We start from the raw sequence: 22279 nt of genomic DNA on the forward strand, positions 1-22279 counted from the left end.
CTGATCTAAGAGTATTGCATCTTATTGTATCTCATTGAAGCTTTTAACAATGCTTTGTTTAACTTCATATAATTATATAAGGCAATGCTTTATGTACAACCATTGCTTTGTTTTCCCCATTATTGTTTCTGAGTATTCCATGTATGCTGGACCAGTGTACTATTACTATACCATTATACTAAAAATGTATATCAGTTGCTCAGTACTGCCTACAATGCATTATTTAGTATTCTAACAAGTCTTTTGTATCGCCATGTACGTACATAAACATGTATCCAGTTAGAGAGGAAACATGACATTTGATGTTGGTTCATTGGTTGAAATTTTATGATGTGTGCAGTGTTAAGGAGATGTTAAAAGTGCACATTATCATTGATAAGAGCTGAAATAACAGTTAATTTCCTCTGAAAACCAACATACAAATATTTAGAAGTCAACTAATCTGAAGACCTATTAAATTTTAAAAAAAATTCTACAGAATAAATTTGCAGCACGAACATCAATGTCAATTGCTTTTAACTTTGCTTCTTTGATTTTGTAATGTTTATTTCAGTTCTGTCATTGAATCAGATACATTTTAAAAATACAGATCAATTCTTGTAGCTGCATTATTTTCATTAAGTTAGATTCATTATTTGAAGTTGATGGATTTTCATATTATCTTATTTGTTTTAAATGTATTTATCTAATGACAATGGTAGTTGACACTCTTTCTCAAATATTTTACTTTAGTACATAATCTCTATTTTTAGGACCTGCACTTACAAGTGACAGTGATGAATCATCCTCTGGGGGCAGGCATACTCGTAGGTCACGACCCAGTACACTGTCCCTCAGCCGCGAAGAGAGAAAGAAACTGGAGCCACGATCTCACTCCCAGAGTTCCACATACAGGAAACAGACATCCAGTTCACAATCCCGACTGTCTACAGACCGCAAAGAGTCGGGGCCCCAGCTAAATAAAAGTACTTCAATGACCAACCTGAATAGTAAAAAACAGAGCTCAAAATCAAAACCATATAGAACTTTGACTAAATCTGCTGCGTATGCCTCTACTCCAAATCTGGCCGCAGCAGCCCTCAGCGATACGTCGGAGGACTGGGAACAAGAAAATGGCATCATCAGTGGTAATCTATCAAACAGTGTGCCAGATCTGTTAGATGATGAGCCACAAAAACTCAAGTCTAAAAGAAGTGATGTTAAAAAATTACTGCCTGAAACCAAAAGATTCTCAACAGGGACACCTAAAAAAGCAAGTTCAACAACAGAACTTAGCAAGAGGCCAGTCCGAATGTCACTGCCAGGAAAACAGAGTGATAAAGACTTGATGCCCCCACCTAACACAACGAATGTAAATGTGACAAAATCCAAACATAGTGTGTTTATTAAGCGAGCTACTCGATCTCAGACTCAAAACAAACAGGAACTCACACTTGATCAGGCTAAAAACATTCTGAAAGGAAATTCAGGAATTCTGCCTCAGAAACAAGGACCCAAAACTTCAGTAAATGAAAATCTCAGGCCTACTACTGCCAGTAATAGATCCATTCCCAAAGTGACCTCACCCCCCGTTCATCTGTCCAGCAACATTCTACAGATAACCACGGAGATCGAGATGACGGCTGAAGAACTGAGGAGACAGAAGATAGAGTCAGCTTTCCAGGACTTGTCTGCATTAGATGCCAGTCCAAACGATTTACCTGAAAAAGACTACACACCTCAGAACCCCAATTCCTCAGTGACATCCCTAACTTCTGTGTCCTCTCTTCCTAGCTGTAGCAGTCAGTTATCTCCCCCTGATTATCTTGCCACCTCTCACCCATCTCATACAGACACTCAGATGAATGACTCATGGGTGAGCACACTCACAAGTCACTCTGATAATGAGCTCGATGATACTCCTTCCAAAAGCATCAAAGAAAGAATAGCTCAGCTCACATCTCACTCGAGTCCTCAGGGGACTTCTGTCAATGTTATCAGTAGTCCATCATCTGTAGCCATGTATTCACCTGGATCTAATGCCAGTCAGTACAGCTCAGGGGTGGGATCCAGTTTAGACTCCGAGACTGCCACCAGAATGTTCCAGGGCATCAGTCCTCCAAGAAATTTTAAGAGTGGGCAGGAGAATTGGTACGTAGTTTTAGATATTTAAACATTTCTGCTTAACAGCACGAATTTTGCTCTACTGGAATGATATTGAATTGCGGAGGGGGGGGGGTCACAATCCTAAAGAGCTCAGATTGACCTATTAGAAAATCAATAGTTACACATAGCCTTATCATGTCTACATAATTGTAGTGAGAGCACAATTTAGAATCATCAAACGTTATATCCTAGTGAGGAAGTTTCTCATGACCAAAAGATAGGTCACTGTGACCTTGATTTTGGAATTCTGTAGCTATTTATAGTGAAATCGTCTGGTTCATTTCATTAACACTGAAAAGCCTGGAACCTTTTTAAAAAAAATTATACTTGTTAATTTTTCTTTCACTCTTTCTATAGATAGAGAATGTTTTCTTTCAGTTTAGGTAGGTATAAAACTAATTATACATTTGTTTAACTGATGTTAATTTGTGAATTTAGCTACTCTCTAGAACACCCCCAGAATGTGGTGTCTCAGTCATCAAGTACGCATCTAACCTCAGCCACGGAAACCACACCCACAAGTCAACCTCTGACCTCAGCCATGGAAACCACACCCACAAGTCAACAGACCTCCTACACCCCCAGTAGATCCACCTCTGTGTCTTCATCAAGATCCACCATCACTCCCTCACCTAAACAGAGTCCAAGGAAAGCAGATGAACTTCAGATGAGCATGGAAGCCATCAGAGATCTTAAGAAAACGGTGACCATGGTGACAGAAACTTACAAAACAGTAAGTGAAGGAAAGTTGTGGGTTATGTTCAGGAACTTATAAATGTTTAAAATGTATCTAATGGTGCCAAGTTTTGAAATTATTTTCAATATTACCATTAAACTAGGATTCTTGTATGTTTTTAATGCCCTGTACTATCTTCCAAAGCTACAAGACCAGAGTAAAGGGACGGACTCGGAGGGGCTCTGTATGCTGAGAGAAGCGATATCTGAATGCTGTACAGAGTTGAACAATGTTATAGAAAACAAACCATCCACAGAGATAAACAGTGTGATCCTCCCCACCCATTATACAGAAATCAAAGCCTTAATTCGTCAAAATCAACAAATATTAATGAACAATCAACAGATGCTGAAATCTCTAGTGCCAAAGTGACCATAATATTGTGACTTGTCAAAGTGACCATTACATCGATGACTGCTATGTTGATACTATGACCAGAGTGACTGCTATGTTGTTACTATGACCAGAGTGACTGCTATGTTGTTACAATAGGAAAGTGAGCATGATGTCACACTGGTCAGAACTTGTGATGCTATTTTTTGCCAAAGCCAGTGCTTTCCTGTGCTTATTTTCAGATGAGCACACATTACAGATATAGATTCCATGTAACTCAAAACTGTGCATGAAATATCAGGAGTTCCAGAGAGTTGTCTGGAACTAAAATGTGTCTTTCTTCTCTATATGTGGATTCAATGTATATTTTATGGTGTCAGTTTTCTTTGACTCATTTATTAAGTGGTTTTACAATATATTCTGAGATTTATGGCAATTATGGTTGTTATATTCCTTTATGTGAGTTTAATTCCATGTCATGATTGTTTGGCATTATGTTTCATGTGTTTTAATTGTGTTCATAATTAATTTCCATATCTATGCCAGAGTGACCACTGTTTATGGCAGAATGGTTGCCATGTCAACATATCCTTCACTGGTTGTGAAATTACAATTTTAAGTTAACACTGGTGTATGTGTCTAGTCAACATTCTGTCTCTATAAACAATTCAAAAACTAAGTCTCATTTTTATCCCAGAATAACATTATAGACAGTCCATCTAGGGCCTCTAGTGGTCTTTTACAATGGTTAGTCAATAACAGGGGACCTAAGTCCTCTCTACATTGAAGAAAAAAGTTCTGATGAGATTTATTATTCACAATAGTAAATCAGTTGCACTATAGATTGTAGAGTAACTTTATAAATACTTAATTTAAGAGAAACATCTCTTATTACTGTACAATGTTAATGCTTTAAGTCTACAACACTACCCTTTAACTAAGGATGTAAATTCTTTGAGAAAAGATGTTAAGTACCAATATTTACTTTTTAAAGTCTTAACTTATTATTGGTTAATATTTGAATGATTTTTTATTCTACCTCTTTTTTTTTTTTTAGCTCACCTGAGCCGAAGGCTCAAGTGAGCTTTTCTGATCACATTTTGTCCGTCGTCCGTCCGTCCGTCTGTCCGTCTGTCTGTCTGTCTGTCCGTCCGTCTGTAAACTTTTCACATTTTTGACTTCTTCTCAAGAACCACTGGGCCAATTTTGACCAAACTTGGTACAAAGCATCCTTGGGTGAAGGGGAATTTAAATTATTAAAATGAAGGGCCAAGTCCCCTCACAAGGGGAGATAATCAAGAGAAGACAAAAATAGGGTGGGGTCATTAAAAAATCTTCTTCTCAAGAACCACAGGGCCAGTAAAGCTGAAACTTATATGGAAGCATCCTGGGGTAGTGTAGATTCTAAATTGTTCAAATCATGACCCCCGGTGGTAGGGCGGGGCCACAATGTGGAATCAATGTTTTACATAGAAATATATAGGAAAAATCTTTAAAAATTTTCTTCTCAAGAACCACTGGGCCAGAAAAGCTTAAACTTATGTGGAAGCATCCTGGGGTAGTGTAGATTTTAAATTGTTCAAATCATGACCCCCGGGGGTAGGGCGGGGCCACAAGAGGGAGTCCAAGTTGTACATTGAAATTAATAAGAAAAATCTTTTAAAATTCTTCTTCTCAAGAACCACTTGGCCAGTAAAGCTGAAACTTATGTGGAAGCATCCTGTGGTAGTGTAGATTCTAAATTGTTCAAATCATGACCCACGGGGGTAGGGCGGGGCCACAAGAGGGAATCCAAGTTTTACATTGAAATATATAAGAAAAATCTTAAAAAAATCTTCTTCTCAAGAACCACTGGGCCAGAAAAGCTGAAACTTACATGGAAGCATCCTGGGGTAGTGTAGATTCTAAATTGTTCAGATCATGACAACTGGGGTAGGGCGGGGCCATAATAGGGAATCCAAGTTTTACATTGAAATATATAAGAAAAATCTTTAAAAATCTTCTTCTCAAGAACCACTGGGCCAGAAAAGCTGAAACTTATATGGAAGCATCCTGGGGTAGTGTGGATTCTAAATTGTTCAAATCATGACCCCCGGGGGTAGGGCGGGGCCACAAGAGGGAGTCCAAGTTTTACATTGAAATATATAAGAAAAATCTTAAAAAATCTTCTTCTCAAGAACCACTGGGCCAGAAAAGCTGAAACTTATATGGAAGCATCCTGGGGTAGTGTAGATTCTAAATTGTTCAGATCATGACCCCCGGGGGTAGGGCGGGGCCACAATAGGGAATCCAAGTTTTACATTGAAATATATAGGAAAAATCTTTAAAAATCTTCTTCTCAAGAACCACTGGGCCAGAAAAGCTGAAACTTATATGGAAGCATCCTGGGGTAGTGTAGATTCTAAATTGTTCAAATCATGACCACTGGGGTAGGGCGGGGCCATAATAGGGAATCCAAGTTTTACATTGAAATATATAAGAAAAATCTTAAAAAATCTTCTTCTCAAGAACCACTGGGCCAGAAAAGCTGAAACTTATATATGGAAGCATCCTGGGGTAGTGTAGAATCTAAATTGTTCAAATCATGACCCCCAGGGGTAGGGCGGGGCCACAATAGGTATATTAAAAGGGGGAAATCTGGTAAAGAATAGCATGGCCAAAGTTACTCAGGTGAGCGATGTGGCCCATGGGCCTCTTGTTTTTTTTGCATGTATGTGGTTGCAATCTCCAGTAAACTGGGAGAGTAAACAAAGAACATTAACTCTTACTTGGAGATTCGGTTGTGGTTATGATTTGAAATTTTTTTTTGTTTGTACATGTATATTGAAGAAATGTTGTTAAATTTAATCTTTAACCATTTGTGGAATGGCATTGTCAAACATTTCAGCTAAATGTTCCCATACGGGACTTTTATTTTAGCTTATGTCTATATTTCTATTAACCATAACCAAGTCGCATCTTTGTGGAGAAAATGATCTCAGTGTTTAAACGAAAGCTACATTCCATGTATCTCTGATGAACATTATAAAGTTCCTGACTTTCCATATATTACCTTCAGCTGTTTTGTTAATGTGAGTACAATTTTGATGGTTATTTAAGCATGGCATAACATTACTTTGTAGATTCCAAAGGTGTTATCTACTGTATAAGACTTCTTTTTACTATCTGTGGCAAATCTTTTTAATAGTTTTGGTCTTTGTACTGAAGAATTTTTAATTGTTTTGGTTTTGTTTAACCTCAGTTAGCAGTGTGCATTCTGAAAAAAAAAAGATTAAGGTATCATGGGAAGACTTTGGTTGTGCCATAGTGTTGATAATAGAATAATTAGGCAAAGATTTTCAAAGCTGATCAAATGTCAAATTTTGTACAAAATCCTCTAATATGTCAGAATATGAAGTGCTTGTGTATATAATAACAATATTTTCACTCTATGCAAATTTGTTGACAAATTTGTTATAATAAACTTATCTTAATTTTTTCTTTGTCTAGTAAATGGAAAATTAAATTGAAAGCGCAACTTTACAAATCTGTATGTGAAAAAAAAAAAGCCAGACTTAATGATTATGTGTTAGGCTATATTTTGATGTATGTTGTCTCGAGCAGTACCCACTGACAACCAGAGGGCCAAACTGTCAGTCCAGTCATTGTATCTAAAAGTGCTTAAAGCACAATCTTGAATGTTTGTAATCAAATTTATTTATGTTACACAAGGAATAATTTACAACACTTCACATCCACTTGGAGTCATGTTTAAGGCTGTCATTCTTTGAGAAAAAGATGAGTGATAGTGATTTATTTCTACATAGATAGGGGAAGTCAGTTGGTCATCACTTGTATCTTTTAAAAGTTTTATTGTTAAGTTACCTCAACGTCTTTTTCTAGTACTGGTGTTGTAGAGTAGGATTTCCCCCATAGCCAGATTTTCCCATTCTTTCTTAGAGTTGAATTTCCCCCTCATCAATGCTTAAATTATATGAACAATAACAGATTATAATTATGGAAGTCAACTGATTTTTTTAATGAAAATATGAATGTTTTCAACTCAAAAATTGTCGAAATTAGTATGAAATCTTAAAATATATTATAGTTCAAATCATCGAGTCTCAACTCAAAAATTTAACTTATAGGAAATTGTAAAATTAATCACTCAAAACAATTGTAAGACAAGATGTCTCGGTACCATCTCTCGGCGCAGAGATACCTGTTTGTTTACGAATTTTAAAATGTATATCGGGTCACCTTAAGTGATTTGATAATTTGTTTGCCCTCTAAAAGCCTAGTATTTCATCTATGGATCGATCCTTTATACAAGGAGTATGTGAGAAAATTCTAAAATTTATGTTTTTGATAAGTTCCACGTGCCATTTTGTGAGTATTTGAATCCAGTAGTTTTTTCAAAGAGAAAATTAAAAAAAAAAAATGCACAAAACCAAACACAAACAAAACAATACAAGAAAAATTGCTTTTCTTAATCTTAAGCTTGGCAAGACACTTGCACATCAATATTATGTATATGTAGTTTTGAAATACAATTTTAAAAAATCCATTTAAAATAAAATTCCTTTTTGTATCCATGGATACATTTAAAAATTTGTCCAAACGATTACATTGTACCATTTTTTCAGAAACCCGTTTGACCAGAGGAAAAGAATAAGATTTTAATGCTTCAACAGAATTGGTTGGACAGTTCCTGAGAAAAATGAGATTTAAAATTTTCATTCTTTGTACATTTCAAACGAACTGGTCGCCGTTTTTGAAGAAGGGATATTTGTAACAATGTGTCGCCCCTCCACCCTCATACATAAGTACAACCATGATATTTTATGGGGAGGATTGTTTCTGGGGAAATCGCACTCTATAACTATTACACAGAGTAGGATTTTCCCACGAAAAATCCTACGGAAAATTGAATCTGATATGGGATTTCCGTAGGTGAATTCCTACTTTAGAGTCATTATTCCGTGGGGAAAATCCTACTCCAGGGGAAATCCTACTCTAGAGCCAGTTTTCCGGGGAAAAAGATTTTGAGGGGAAAGCCTACTCTACAAGACCGGTAAGTATCCAAATATGAAACAGATGTGTCAGACTCGGTGGTTTCTTTTATCTCGAATTTAAAGGGATATCGAATCAAGGTAGGAATGAAATTAAATACTGTTAATTGATAAACGTCGTCGATATATCTAACTGTAGAATTGAAGGACAAAGCCTGGACTTTAATTTTCTTTGTTTAACGTCCCTTTCGAGAATTGTTCACTTATTGAGACGCCCCCACTTGCCGTAGGGAGGTGCAAGTTTAGATCTATATTCAGCATTCAGAGCCATTGATCTGTGAGGGCTCTTTTTCGTGCCAGCGCCTATTTAAAGCGATCGACACGGACCTCGATTAACACTGTCTCATCCGAAGAACCGGTCTCTACGCCCCGTAGTGGGATTCGAACCCGCGACGTAGGGATAACTCCTTGCTCCGCGACTCTAGAGCAGACGCTCTAACCACTGTGCAACACAGGCGACTAAATTTATTTTGAGGAATGGTTGTATAAAGTGTTGAAAAGTCGTATGTTTTGATGTTATTGATTTTCGTAAAATATTTTGATATCAAATTTTCTAAAAGTTCTTGTAAGGTTCGAAGTATCCTTATCTGAATCTCGAATGTACTCCTGAAGTTTGTCCTTCACTGCTGTTCATATTTCAGTGGTGAGTAAAGAAAGAAGCTTAGAAAAACATTTACTGAAACCCGCTTCGTTTCTTTGCAAGGATTTTAATGTATTTTAGAATCCAGTATAGGAATGGTACTGCAAATTCATTTGATTGTTGGGAATATTAGAAATATATCAAAATGACATGATTTTGAAGAATTTCCTTCTTAGAAAGGCAACTGTGGATGTAAGTTGGATTACCACTTGCAGAACTGAAGTCCAGTAGCTACCTTAAACTACATTGAAAATAATGAGCCTTACAAACAAAGACAATGTTGTTACCTGCTTTGTCAGCAGGGACCAGTACATACTGATCGTGTAATCTATTTTTTTCACTTCTGAATTATTGAACACAGAAGGATAGATGGTTTTCGTATTGCCCCCTCAATCGCTTAAGGCGAGATTTTAACATCCATCTTCTACTTTTAATCCATTCTGACAAAGTGTCAAAGTCTTCTTTGTCATGTTTGGCCATCGCCTGGCGTAATGATCTTCCCCAGAATTCATAATATTTATGAAATTATGACGCCAGTTGGAAGATCGGGGTTCCCTAAATTTTGGCGCCTTTAAAATAAGTGATTTTAAGGTCCTCATTATTAAAGTTACATGTACATAACGAGTCAAAATCATGTGTTTCTTTTAAGATAACTGTATCATAAAGCTAAAGATTTATGAGAAATATGAATAAGGCGAAGTTTTGAGATCTCAACTGCACGGTAAAAGCAAGAAAAGACTGTAGAATGTAAGTGCCGGAAAAAGAAAAGTTGTATCTGTGGCGTGGTTATTATCGTCAATCTCAACAAGAATGTCAAGGTCATGTGTCTTTTATTTTTAGCGTGAAACTTGTAAACAACATTGAATTAGAGCAATCAAATGTGAGGAATAAGTTCTGATCATTTTTGAAGATTATATCAAAATCCTCGGTCATCCGACATTTATATCTATGGAATTAACACCATGGTAACTTCTTCAACTTTTCCTCGCATGCGTACCTTAAAGAGGAAGGAGTGAAGCAATATTTTCGTGTTGGGCAAACGAAAATTATTTTTACTTATATTTTTCTCCATAAAAGTAGATTTTTTAGATTCTGAAACCTGTAATTTTCTGAAACCTAATACTTTCAAGATTTGAATAAAATTTACATGTGTCTTGCAAAAATTCTACTTTTGTCAATTTCCCCGTTTGTCCGTCACATGTCGCTTTAACTATATTTACGTCACAGTAATAACGTGTCCAGCAGGACTATATAGTTGTAGGGTGAAGAAGAACATGAGCATGGAAGTAGGAGGACTGTGTTTTAGATGTTGATATCTTTTTTGTAATTAAACAGTTTGGAAGTAATAGTCGATGTAAATCTGTAAGAAATACAAGATGTGGACTTCAACTTGAAATATGGTGGAGTAGAAGACTGGACCCTTTTGTGATTAAGAATATTACTAATATATCAATTCCTTTGTTGGTATATTGAAGTTTAACACGTTTAAGGAACAAACGGGTTGTTTGAGCGGTTTAAAGAGCCTATGATTTGCAATATCCATAATCACAGATCCGAGCCTGTATTCTGGTGTCAAAGAATCCAAATATGGACTTTCCTCGACTTTTTCAAATAGATTATGGTGTTTACATCTCCCATTCGATACTAAAGAGCATGCTCCGAGTACGATCAATTTTTAAACCGAGGCAGACTACTGACAGATAAGTTGATGTTACAGGGATTTCAATAATCTCGTTTAAAGTCAGTATTTTGTAAATTCTGTGGTCGTTTTAATGACCTTTTTAGCAAATATAACCTATCACTGGGTCGTATTCCTGGCTGGCTTGTTTCATTCCCATTGTTAGGCTTTTATTTTTATACTGAATTTGACTACGCAATGTTCCGTCTACCTGATCATTACAAAGGGGTCGGGGCGGTTGTGACCGGTCAACAGGAGATGCTAAATCTAGGTACCTGATCCCACCTCTGGAATTTCCGGGGGTCCTTGTTTTATGTCCTGTTTACAGATTTGTATTGTTTATAGATTTTTTTTTTTGAGATCGATCACTGTTCCTTATCTTTACCATTTTCATTCGAGGGAGCTCATCTTTGATGGCATAATATGTTGAAAAGTATAACAGAGGTAATCGATAGATATATCATCGGGCTTAAATTTTCTGATCTTTCTTTATAATACAATTCATCAGCAATTCAAAATCAGAATAAACAACAAAGAATTTTCTGAACAAAAACTGAAATATCTAGTGATTTTTTTTTGACAACGTTCAAAAACGAAGCGTTTTCATACATTATGGTTCAAAGGGAGCATAAATGCGTTAAGAAGAGAATTTCCTGGATACAATAGATACTTATTTTTTCCCTAATTTTATGACGTTCAACATGGGATTATAACAAGAAAATTAAAATTCCTTGAAACATGGGATTATAACAAGAAAATTAAAACTCCTTGAAACATGCCATTAACTTGTTAAATGCCGCATTTTTTTGTGTGGATTTAATGTATGTTTTAATTTTTAAAGACTGTGCACGATAGTCTTTTCAAAGGAAATATGTTCTTTTTTTTTTTTTAGGTAGCATGGCTTTAATGCAAGATTTGTTAAACAAAATATTTACAGCAATTCCAATACCACACCATACTTATTTACATTTTGCCTTTAAAAGTATGAAAACATTATAAAACATTTCACCTTTTTAGAGAATCACATTCAATTAATTATTTCAATTGCCTTTAAACTATGATAAGATCACTTGTTTCACGGCTTGAACCAGAGTTTTCGCCCCTATAAATCCGCCCACATGCATATTTTATACAGGAAGTAATTTTAAAAAAACAGAAGTGTAAACATAACAGATAGAATAATCACTTCTAAGGATAGGAATATGAAAGCCCATTTAACTTAGGTAAACTATATAAGATTCTGTTTAGTTTGTTAATTGAATTATGGTATGGAATATTGAAATAATGTATTAAATGTCTTCCTTATTGTAAGTTTTCACTATCATTGTTAAACTTTATAGAATGAAATCGAAAGTAGTGGATTCGTTCCACCAGAAAAAGCCATCAAACCCACTTTGTATTTTGAATACGCATAGTGTTAAATTCATATTAACAGTATAAACTATTTTTTTTAATTACTTAAGTTGATTTAAAGCTCTTGAACTAAATGATTTTATAAGGGAGAATTGAATTACTTGAAGCCATCATAACCTCAAAGAGCTTATTTCACAAGGCGGGGCCTGATCAATACATAGGGATCACGTCGGGTGTGGCCGTCAACAGATGTTTACTCCTCCTAGGCACCTGATCCCATCTCTGGTGTTTTCATCCGTGTTTTTCCCTGTTTACGATTTGTTTTGATTTATATGATTGATCAATGTTCGTTATCTCCACATTTTACACTTTAAATATGTGCATCATGTAGATAAATTAATGTATATTTAACCAAATCAAATTTCGATAGTGTTAATTATGATATTGAATTAAAATGTACAGAAAATTTTATTCATTAAAGCTGTTAAAATTACAGGAAACGAGTTAAAATGGTTTTTAGTTTTTAAAAAAAGTTTACGGTTGCAGTCAATAAAAGTGCATGTAAATAACGATTAATATTCAATAAATCAAAATCAGCACACGACATGTAAATAACGATTAATATTCAATAAATCAAAATCAGCACGCGACATGTAAATAACGATTTTAAAATATTCAATAAATCAAAATCAGCACGCGAGATGATAAACAATATTGTACTTATTTTATTTATTTAATTTGAAATCCTATTTGAAATCTTAAGTTGTGTCGTGTAGTCATTTTTTTTCTTTCGTTATATAAAAGCGATCAAGCAGTTTTCAGCTATTCTTTCCTCATAGAACACTAAAAGTCCGTTACACTTACACTGCTCTTCAGGAAAGATAGTTCTCCATTTCCCTTTTTTCTGCACTTTTCCTTTTTTTCTATTTTCTCTTGCTTCCTTGATATGATCTCTCTAGAATTTGGGTCATAGAATATCGCCAAGAGAACGGAAACAACTATTTAAAACTATGTCAACTCCAGCTTTTTTCTACCGTTTTTTTATTCATAAATTTCAAATTAAGATGATTGCTAGATTGTAAATTTTACTGGCAAATGGGGCATTCTCTAGGCGCGTTACATACTCCATGTGGATTAGTTTTTTCCTAAAGTTGGGTAAGTAGAATCACAGAGCATATTATCTTACAGGCCATACCTCATATATTTTCCTAGAGTCGGATAGATATAATACCGAGAGCTCTTCACTTTGAATCCCAAACTATGCAGTTGGCGGATTTAATGAGGGCGCACCCACTTCCTAAAATTGTCAAAGTTAGCGTAAATTATAGTTTCGTCGAGAAAATGTAAAAAATGTCTGCTCGGTAGACCTCATTTTTAACCTACAAAATCTCTAGAATCTAGGAGCCCCTGCCTACTTTTTGTCCCCCCAACTTCAATTCCTGGATCCGCGCCTGCCATGCGTTAGTCAGTGTGTACAACAATAAATTAGTTTGAATTTCTTCAGTACAGTTTCATCTTCCAACAATCTGTTGGAATTTCCATGGGTACCAATTGTGCCCCCCTTAATAACAGACCTATTTTTTGTATTCATATGAAGTAGAATTTATTAAAAAAAACTTCTACATGAGAAGAAAACACTTGCTGTGGCCTTCAACTCGACATTTCGATATACCGACGACGCATTATCAATTAACAATAGTTACTTTCATTCATATGTCGACGAGATATATCCCAGTGAGCTTGAAATAAAAGATACCACAGATTCTGATACATCTGTTTCACATTTAGATATTTTACTAGAAAAAGACGTTAATGGTAACCTAACAATAAAGTGATAAACGTGATGACTTCAACTTTTCCATCGTCAACATCCCTTACTTGTGTAGCAATATACCCTTATCACCTGCATATGGGGTTTATGTCTCTCAGTTGATTCGATACGCAAGAGCATGCTCTACATATGAACAATTTCTAAAACGAGGCAAGATATTGACAAACAAGTTGACGAAACAAGGATATCAACAGTCTTGTTTGAAGTCATCTTTTCGCAAGTTTTTCGGTTGATACAATGACCTTGTCAGCACATACAACCTATCATTGAGTCAAAAAATGCTGACTGACGTTTTCCATACTAATTGTTAGGTCATTATTTTTACCCTGGACTGTCTACGGATTTTTCCGGTTTTTGTTTTCCGATCATGTCAAGGAGCACACAGCGGGTGTGACCGATCGGCAGGGGATGCTCACTCCTCCATGGCACATGAACCCACCTCTAAATTTTGAGGTCCGTGTTTGCTCTGCTCCAAAGAACAAGGTACGGTTTCAATACAAATCTTGCCCTGTGTTTTTCTTAAAAATGAAAGTGATGTAAAATATTAAAACTCATGCTTTTTGAATTATTGAAATTCCATGCAGAAAGATCATACAAATCTTTTTTTCTCACATGACCTTCCAAATGCTAATTGTGACGTCATAAACCTGTGCATTTTCCCGTATTTTCTTAAAAAGTTGCAGAAGACATCAATTTTCAATGGAATTTTCTTTCAGATAATATTGTCCACAGGCATCGCCCACAAAGATTTTGAGATATGTGATTTTTCAAAGAATTTTACACAACATATCTAAAAATTAACGTGGGCGACGGCTGTGGACACTATTTTCTTAAGGAAAATAACCCTTGAAATGGGTCATTTTGAGGCTTTTTCTGTTTAAAATAGAGAAATGCATCAAATTAATGACGTCATATATCCAGAATGGAACTCCATCATGCTATATTCTTTCCTGATTTATTACAGCCATATACTCAACTAATATTTAAGCCTGTTTCAAAACTTTTTGAAAACATTAAATTTTTAGGGCACAATAAAGCTAAAACCATACCTTCTTCTTTGTACCGTTTCAATGGACTTTCGAGATTGAACACTATTCGTTATTTTCATATTTCACTACACTCGGATCAATGACACTGGAATATATGAATGATTGTTATTTTCGAAGACGATACTCAAGCTATAATGAAGAATGTGTAGATAAGTAACAGTGAAAGTCATAAATCCTGTAAAGAATAAGAATCTTAAACAAGGCAAAAACATTGATCTTTGGAAACCCCAGAGGTGGGATCATGTGCCTTGGAGGAGTAAGCATCCCCTGTTGACCAGTCACACCCTCTACATGCATAAGACCTCTGTTTTGTTCAGGTAAACAGAGAAATACGTAGTAAACATGGTATAAAAATAACCGGTTGACAATTGGTGGGAAACATGTCAGTCAAAATACGATCGGTTAACAAGGTCATTATAATGACCATAGAATTTACAAATGTTTGTTAGTAGCCTTTCTCCTATCAATACATTAATAATACATCGGATTAATATTCACTGATGTCATTTTTTCGAATTTTTTACATTTAAAAACTTGTCATCATTGGTTAAAAATGCTAATTTTTTAATGTCAAATTTTCATTTCACAGAGCGAGATATTGTCATGGACCGATTTACCGGTGCCCAGGACGTGATGCGATGTCACGTGTGTAAGACTGCCGGGGTACAGATGCACTGTAATACATGCCTTGCAAACTTGTGCAAAGCCTGTGTGGGGGAACACTTTTCTGCTGACTTCTCAAAACCTCACAAGATTGTTGACTTTAAGGACAGAAGATCCACTCCTCTCTACCCAGAATGTAAGTCTCACCTAAACAATCGCTGCGATTTCTGCTGTAAAGATTGTCATCAGCCACTTTGCAACCACTGTATTGCGAATAATCTACACTCTGGTCACCAAATCTCAATGCTTCAAGATATAATTGGACCTAAAAAAGTAGAAATAAAGCAAGATCATCTAGAACTGAAAACTATAATCTATCCAAAATATCAAGAAATCGCAACCAAGATCAAAGAAAGAACAAGCCACATAGAATCCGAGTACAAGGAACTGTCTGAATGTGTGACCAAACATGGAGAGGATTGGCATAGAGCAATAGACTCTGTAGTCCAGGAAATGAAAACTGAAATCAGCAAGATGAAAATTACACACCTTGAGGTCATGATGAAACATCTGGATGAAATAAATATTATCATGGTCGATGTTGAAAAGCAGATACAACTTACAGATGAAATTCAAGACACTAATGATTTATCAAGATTACTCTCATATAAAAGTAGAAATGAGGAAATTGAAACAATGCCTGCCAAAATAGATGCTTCGGTGCCAGTTTTCACTTCATTACAGATCGACAATAAAAGCATTGTCAAATTATTTGGAAGTTTAAGCAAACTATCAATAATAACAGAAAAACATGGTTACAATACAGAAAAATCGCCAGCTGATGGACCCTTTCCTCAAGACAGGCTGAAATCACCAAATACAGGATCCTCTCCTGAAATTAAACAGAAATCTCGAAAATCTGGATCCTTCCCTCTAGTCAGACAGCTGCTTGATGAACCAGAGGTAATCACAACCATAGACACTGGATATGGCGTTTACCTTTTCAGTGTGGCTTGCCTGAATGATGAAGAAATCTGGACAAGAGGAAATACAAACACCATGAAACTATTCAGCATCAATCAGGGATCACTACTCAAGTCAATCAGAACCAAGTCAGGGAATGAACCAGAGGACATAACAGTGACAGCAAGAGGAGACCTAGTTTATACTGATAACAAGGATAAGTCTGTGAATATAGTGAAGAAAGAAATGGTAGAAAAGGTGATTAAACTACAGAACTGGAAACCTTGTAGTGTCTGTAGCACTTCTTCGGGTGACCTTCTAGTTATCATGGAAAATGATGACAAGAAACCATCAAAAGTAGTCCGTTACACTAGTTGTACTAGTTCCAGAGAGAAACAAACCATTCAGTTTGATGATAAAGGTGTTCCTTTCTTTTCCTCTGGTAGTTTTCATAGACGCATTACTGAGAACAGGAACCTGGATATCTGTGTGTCTGACAATGGAGCTAAAGCAGTGGTGGTGGTCAATAAGGCCGGGAAACTGAGATTCAGGTACACTGGATATACCCCTGCTCCAAAGAACAAACCATTCAATCCACAAGGAATCACCACAGACAGTCAGAATCACATCCTTACAGCTGATGATAATAATGACTGTGTCCACATCATAGACCTGGATGGAGATTTCCTCCGTTACATAGACTGTGGTCTGAGTGAACCCTGGGGACTGTGTACAGATACAAATGACAATCTGTTTGTTGCTCAGTATGAAAGCAGACAAGTGAAAAAAATCAAATATCTGTAGTTCACTATTGTTTAAAAATTTAAAAAAGATTGTAATGAAAGAACATACTAAAACACATTGTTACTAGACATCCAATGGCCTAGAATCGCTCTTTTGAAAAAAATGTACAACCCTTTCACTTCTATTCTAAGCCTCTTAGTATCCTTTCCAAAAGTAGGTCATTGTGACATAGTTTTGGTTCGTTACACTCCTTTGACCCAAGATGCATCAACTGACAAAATTTGATTATTTTAGGCCTCTTATTATCCTAAATATTGAGATAAATGTGTGAAATTCCAAAAAGAGGTCATAGTGCATCAACTGACAATGCTTGATGCTTCTAAGCCTATTACTGATCTAGCCTTGAGATTCAAAATGAATGTCAACGTGACCTACCACACTCAAAGAACCTAAGATGCAACAACTGAAAAAGTTTTATAATTTTACGGCTCTTATCATTCGAAATAGTCGCCCGTGTGGCACAGTGGTTAGAGCGTCTGCTCTAGAGTCGCGGAGTAAGGAGTTGATCCTTACGTCGCGGGTTCGAATCCCACTGGGGGACGTGGAGACCGGTCCTTCGGATGAGACCGTATAAACCGAGGTCCCATGTCGCAGTAGGTGCTGGCACGAAAAAGATCCCTCACTGCTCAATGGCCGTAAGTGCTGAGTATAGGACAAAATTTGCAGCTCTCCACCGGCAAGTGGTGGCGTCTCCATACGAGTGAAAAATTCTCGAGAGGGACGTTAAACAAGAAACAATCAATCAATCATTCGAAATATTTAGATATAACCTTAACATTCCGAAAGTAGATCATGGTGACCTACTTTTTGGTTGACACACTCCGAGGACCCAAGATACATCAACTCTCACAACTTTTGATGATTCTATGCAAGCATCTTAAAGTTATCCCAAATATTTAGATATAACCATGAAATTCTAACAGTAGGTCATGGTGACTTACTTTTTGCTTGACCCAAGTAAGTCAACTAACAAAATTTGATGACTCTAAGCCTCTTAGTATCCGAAATCTTGAATTACAACTATAAAATTTCAAAAATATGTCACTGCGTGACCTGCTTTTATTTGAAACAGTCCATTGACCGAAGTTGCATCCACTGATGAGATGGACGATTTTAAGCCGCTTATTATCCTAATTATTGAGACAAGTGTGAAATTCCCAAAATAGGTCATGTTGACCTACTTTTCAGTTGACACACTCCGAGAACCCAAGATGCATTAACTGGCAGTTTGATGATGCCTAGTATCTCATTATTCGAAATATTCAGATAGAGCCTTGAAATTCCAACTATAACTGTCCAAAAGGGACAAATACCCCCCGCTGGGTTTTTCAGAGAAAGTACCAAATCACCAATGTTTTCTAGATGTGAGAGGTGTTCACAATTTCCTTAAACATTTACAGTGAAAATTTAATTACTCATTATATATTTTTATACGTCCGTCTTACGACGGGACGTATTATGTTATAGCGTTCATGTTTGTCCGTCCGTTAGCTTTTTCATGTCCGGCTCATAACTTTAATACTATTAGGCCTAGAATTATCAATCTTTGTCAGCTGATACATCTAGGGTAGAAGGTGTGTCGCACATTAAAACCAGGTTGCTCTGACCTTTAATAAAGACGCTATGGCCAGATATGGAAAAATCATAACTAGAAAACCATTAGACTTAGAATCAAAAAACTATGTCTTTTAACTTTTAAATGACACAGTCCCAAAAGATGTCAGAGTATTGCAGTATCTTTATTAAAAAAGTGTTAAATCAAGAAAATACTAGTCTTATTTTTTTCATTATGTTCTTTACAGCAATCTGTAACAACAAAAATTCCACCTCTCCCATGGGTGTAATGATCAGGCACTGGTCAAGGAAAATTTTGATAGCAGAAAATTGCATGTCAAATTAGAGAGAAATTAATGAGTTTAGTGTGAGGAGATAACTGATAGAGCATCTCTGATCAAGCAGGTGTTATCTACATCTCTTGGGAATTGGGCAAAAGGAATCAGTCTCTTAATTAATTGCTTGTGTTGTATTGAATTGTTCTTGTTGTCTAGTCTTACTTTCAAGATAAATTTGATGTAATTAAAACTAATTTGATATTGTATATAATAATTAAAAGTTATATGATACTGTATAATATAACTTAAACTAATTATTTATTGTACATTTTTTATTTGAATTTTTATATCTTTACAACAAATTGCAGACTGCCTTGTCTCGCTAAGATATCATTCAAACAATTGAATCTAAACTGTTTATGATAATTTAACAATATTTGATGGGAGTATCATGCTGTGGTGGGGCACTTTATTTAATGAATGAAACTAAGGTGCAGCCTAATAAAACATAAACACTAATAATTACAGTGTTTTTTATTACATTGAAAAAATAGTTTGCAACTATCTGCCATCTTTGTGAGACATGACACTCTGCAAATTGATTGTTGAAAAAAAGAATATCATAATTAATTATAGAAAATCAAATTGATTTTAATACCTTTATATCAAACTCATTTTAAAAATAAAAGGCTGGTTTTAGTAACTATGTATTTTGACAGACATAAATTACAATTAAGAGACTTAGACAACAGAGATCTTTATTTCTTTCTGCCCAATTCCCCTGAGATATAGATAAGACCTGCTTGATCAGAGATGCCCTAACAGCTTCCCACACTGAACTCATTAATTAATCTTTAACCTTTAACTGGATGCATGTCCACTTATTACTCCCAAGGGACAAATGGATTTACACTATCTGCTGTGTAATGTAAAAACTGTTTTTAATACTTTGTGGGGTTTTTTTTAGTTCTAATGAGTAGTTTTAAGCTGTAGTTCACATTTTTGTACAGATGTTCTAGATTCTATGTCTCAAACCTTAGACATGAACCCAAAATGACTAAGTCAATAAATTAAATTAAAAAAAAAACACCTGTAAAATGCAGAAAAATTATCAAATAATGTTGAAAATACCAGGCGCACATCTTCATATGGTAAATAATAAGTGTACAAATTTTCATACAAATCTATGCAATAGTCTCTGGGAACAGATCCAGACAAAACCACATAATAAAAATGAAAAAAACACCTGTAAAATGCAAAATAATTATCCAATCATAATGAAAATACCAGGTGCACACCTTCATATGGTGAATAATAAGTGTACAAATTTTCAGACAAATCCTTCCAACAGTTTCCAAGAAATGGTCCGGACAAAATCTCGTCTACAGACAGACGGACGGACATGCTGATTCCAATATACCCCCCCTAAACTTCGTTTGCGGGGGGTATAAAAATAGTCGATGTGGCCTTTCTTTTGGTTGACACATTCTGGGGACCCAAGATGCATGAATTCACAAAAGCTTGACTTAAAAAAGCGGGCTTCATATTTAAGCGGCTTTGGAGCAGACAACGATGCGCTAATTCATGAATGCCGCTAAGAAATCATTTATAAATACAATATACAGCACGGACATGTATAGCGCTAATTCATGATTTCGCCAACAACTCCATACCCAGTGATTGCGCTAAATTTTGAATATGCCAATTTATGTACACACACAGCATCTGAGATATTCAAATAAAGCCTTGATATCCCAAAAGTAGGTCACTGTGTCCTACTTCATAGTTGATACACTCCAGAGCCTTAGGATGCACCAGCTGACAAAGTTTGATGATCCTAGGTTTCCAATTGTCCAAAATATGCATCTAAAATTGAAAGTGTATACCTGCAGAATTTTATAATAGGTCACTGTGACCTACTTTTCCAGAAATATGTTGCAAACCCCAAAATGCAAATACTTACAAGGTTTGATGATTTTAAACCTCTCAGTATCGGAAATAGTGAACAAAAATGCTTTTAAAATGATTAGCCATATAATTCAGAAAGTAGGCCATGGTGACCTACTTCTTCAAAAATATATTGCAAGGCCAAAAATGTAACAACTCCAAAGATTTGATGATTCTAACTATCCAAGTATCAAAATAATGAATTAAAATGTTTTTTTTTAAATAATTAGCCTTATAATTCAGAAAGTAAGTCACAGTAACCTACTTTTTGGTTGACATACTTCACTACCCCATGATACATCAACTGACAAGTTTGATGATCATGGGCTTCAAAGTTTTCAAGATATGCATCAAAATCGATTTTAAAATGAATACCTGCAAAATTCAAAAAGTAGGTTTCCATGACCTACTCTTTGGTCAACATATCCCAAGGTCCTAAGATGCATCGACAAAATTTGATGATCCTAGTCCTTATAGTGGGCAAAATACCAAAGTTTGACAAAATATCATGTGATGCCTTGAACAATTTTCAATTTACAACACATCTTCATCCTTATGTGTAAGTTTGGTGATAATCTGCTAAGTGGTTCTTGAGAAAAAGATTTTTTAGCAAACACTACTTTTGTTTTTATTTCCCTAATTATCTCCCCTTGTTTAAGGGTAGCATCCCTATTTTAGTATTAATGAAAGCCCTTGGGCCAAAGATACCCTGTGACAAATTTGACAAAGATATGGCTGAGGGGTTCTTGAGATATGGCCCACATTCCAAAAAGTTTATGCATAAATGGCCTTTGGCTCAGAAGAGCTAACAAGTAGAAGTTTGTAATATAAAAATGAAAAAATTTCCGAATCAAATCGACAAAAAATTTTTGCTTAAAGTACCACTTTTGGGAGTGATACAGATAAACCCAACACAACTTTCAACAAGTTTTAGTTCTATTTTTAAATTAAATGACAAAATTTTTTTAAGTATGGGAAATAGTGCCTAAGATTATTCAAGCTGGAGGTATAGAATCTGACTAATCTAGAACGTGAGAGCAATAATATTGAACTTCAACATTTTCAATCACATGGAAAATGTTGGCCAGATCCAGCATCCAAAGTAACTCTGGTAGCTTTCATCCCAAGACGAATCATCCATGCATATTTGGTCCACGTAAGGCTCATAGTTACATTGGGAATGACTACCTGCTCTAAAAAGTTAAACCTGGTCCAAAAACATTATCTTACTCTTAAAATATTAACCTGGTCATTCTAGTAGAAAATGCTCTGGTAGAATAAAACATACTAGATGCATCATCCATGTAACTATGA

At 35.6% G+C, this 22279-nt stretch overlaps 2 protein-coding genes across 3 annotated transcripts in view; one reads left to right on the forward strand and one right to left on the reverse strand.

Annotated features, from left to right (window-relative positions):
* The window catches only part of LOC133177085 (mitogen-activated protein kinase-binding protein 1-like), a 67646-nt gene extending 60956 nt beyond the window's left edge, over positions 1-6690 (forward strand). For both annotated transcript variants that reach the window (XM_061312188.1, XM_061312182.1), the window contains 3 exons: positions 753-2130; positions 2584-2878; positions 3026-6690. In XM_061312188.1, coding sequence (XP_061168172.1) covers positions 753-2130; positions 2584-2878; positions 3026-3253 — 1901 coding nt within the window. In that variant the 3' untranslated portion in view covers positions 3254-6690. The remainder of the gene's footprint in view (positions 1-752; positions 2131-2583; positions 2879-3025) is intronic.
* Positions 1-22279, reverse strand: part of LOC133177137 (uncharacterized) — a 92871-nt gene that overhangs the window by 38907 nt on the left and 31685 nt on the right. The gene's annotated exons all lie outside the window — the stretch shown is intronic.

The sequence above is a fragment of the Saccostrea echinata genome, unplaced genomic scaffold (assembly GCF_033153115.1).
Source record: "Saccostrea echinata isolate AGI-Se365-2 ecotype Australia unplaced genomic scaffold, CSIRO_AGI_Sech_v1 ptg000002l, whole genome shotgun sequence".
NCBI lineage: Eukaryota > Metazoa > Mollusca > Bivalvia > Ostreida > Ostreidae > Saccostrea > Saccostrea echinata.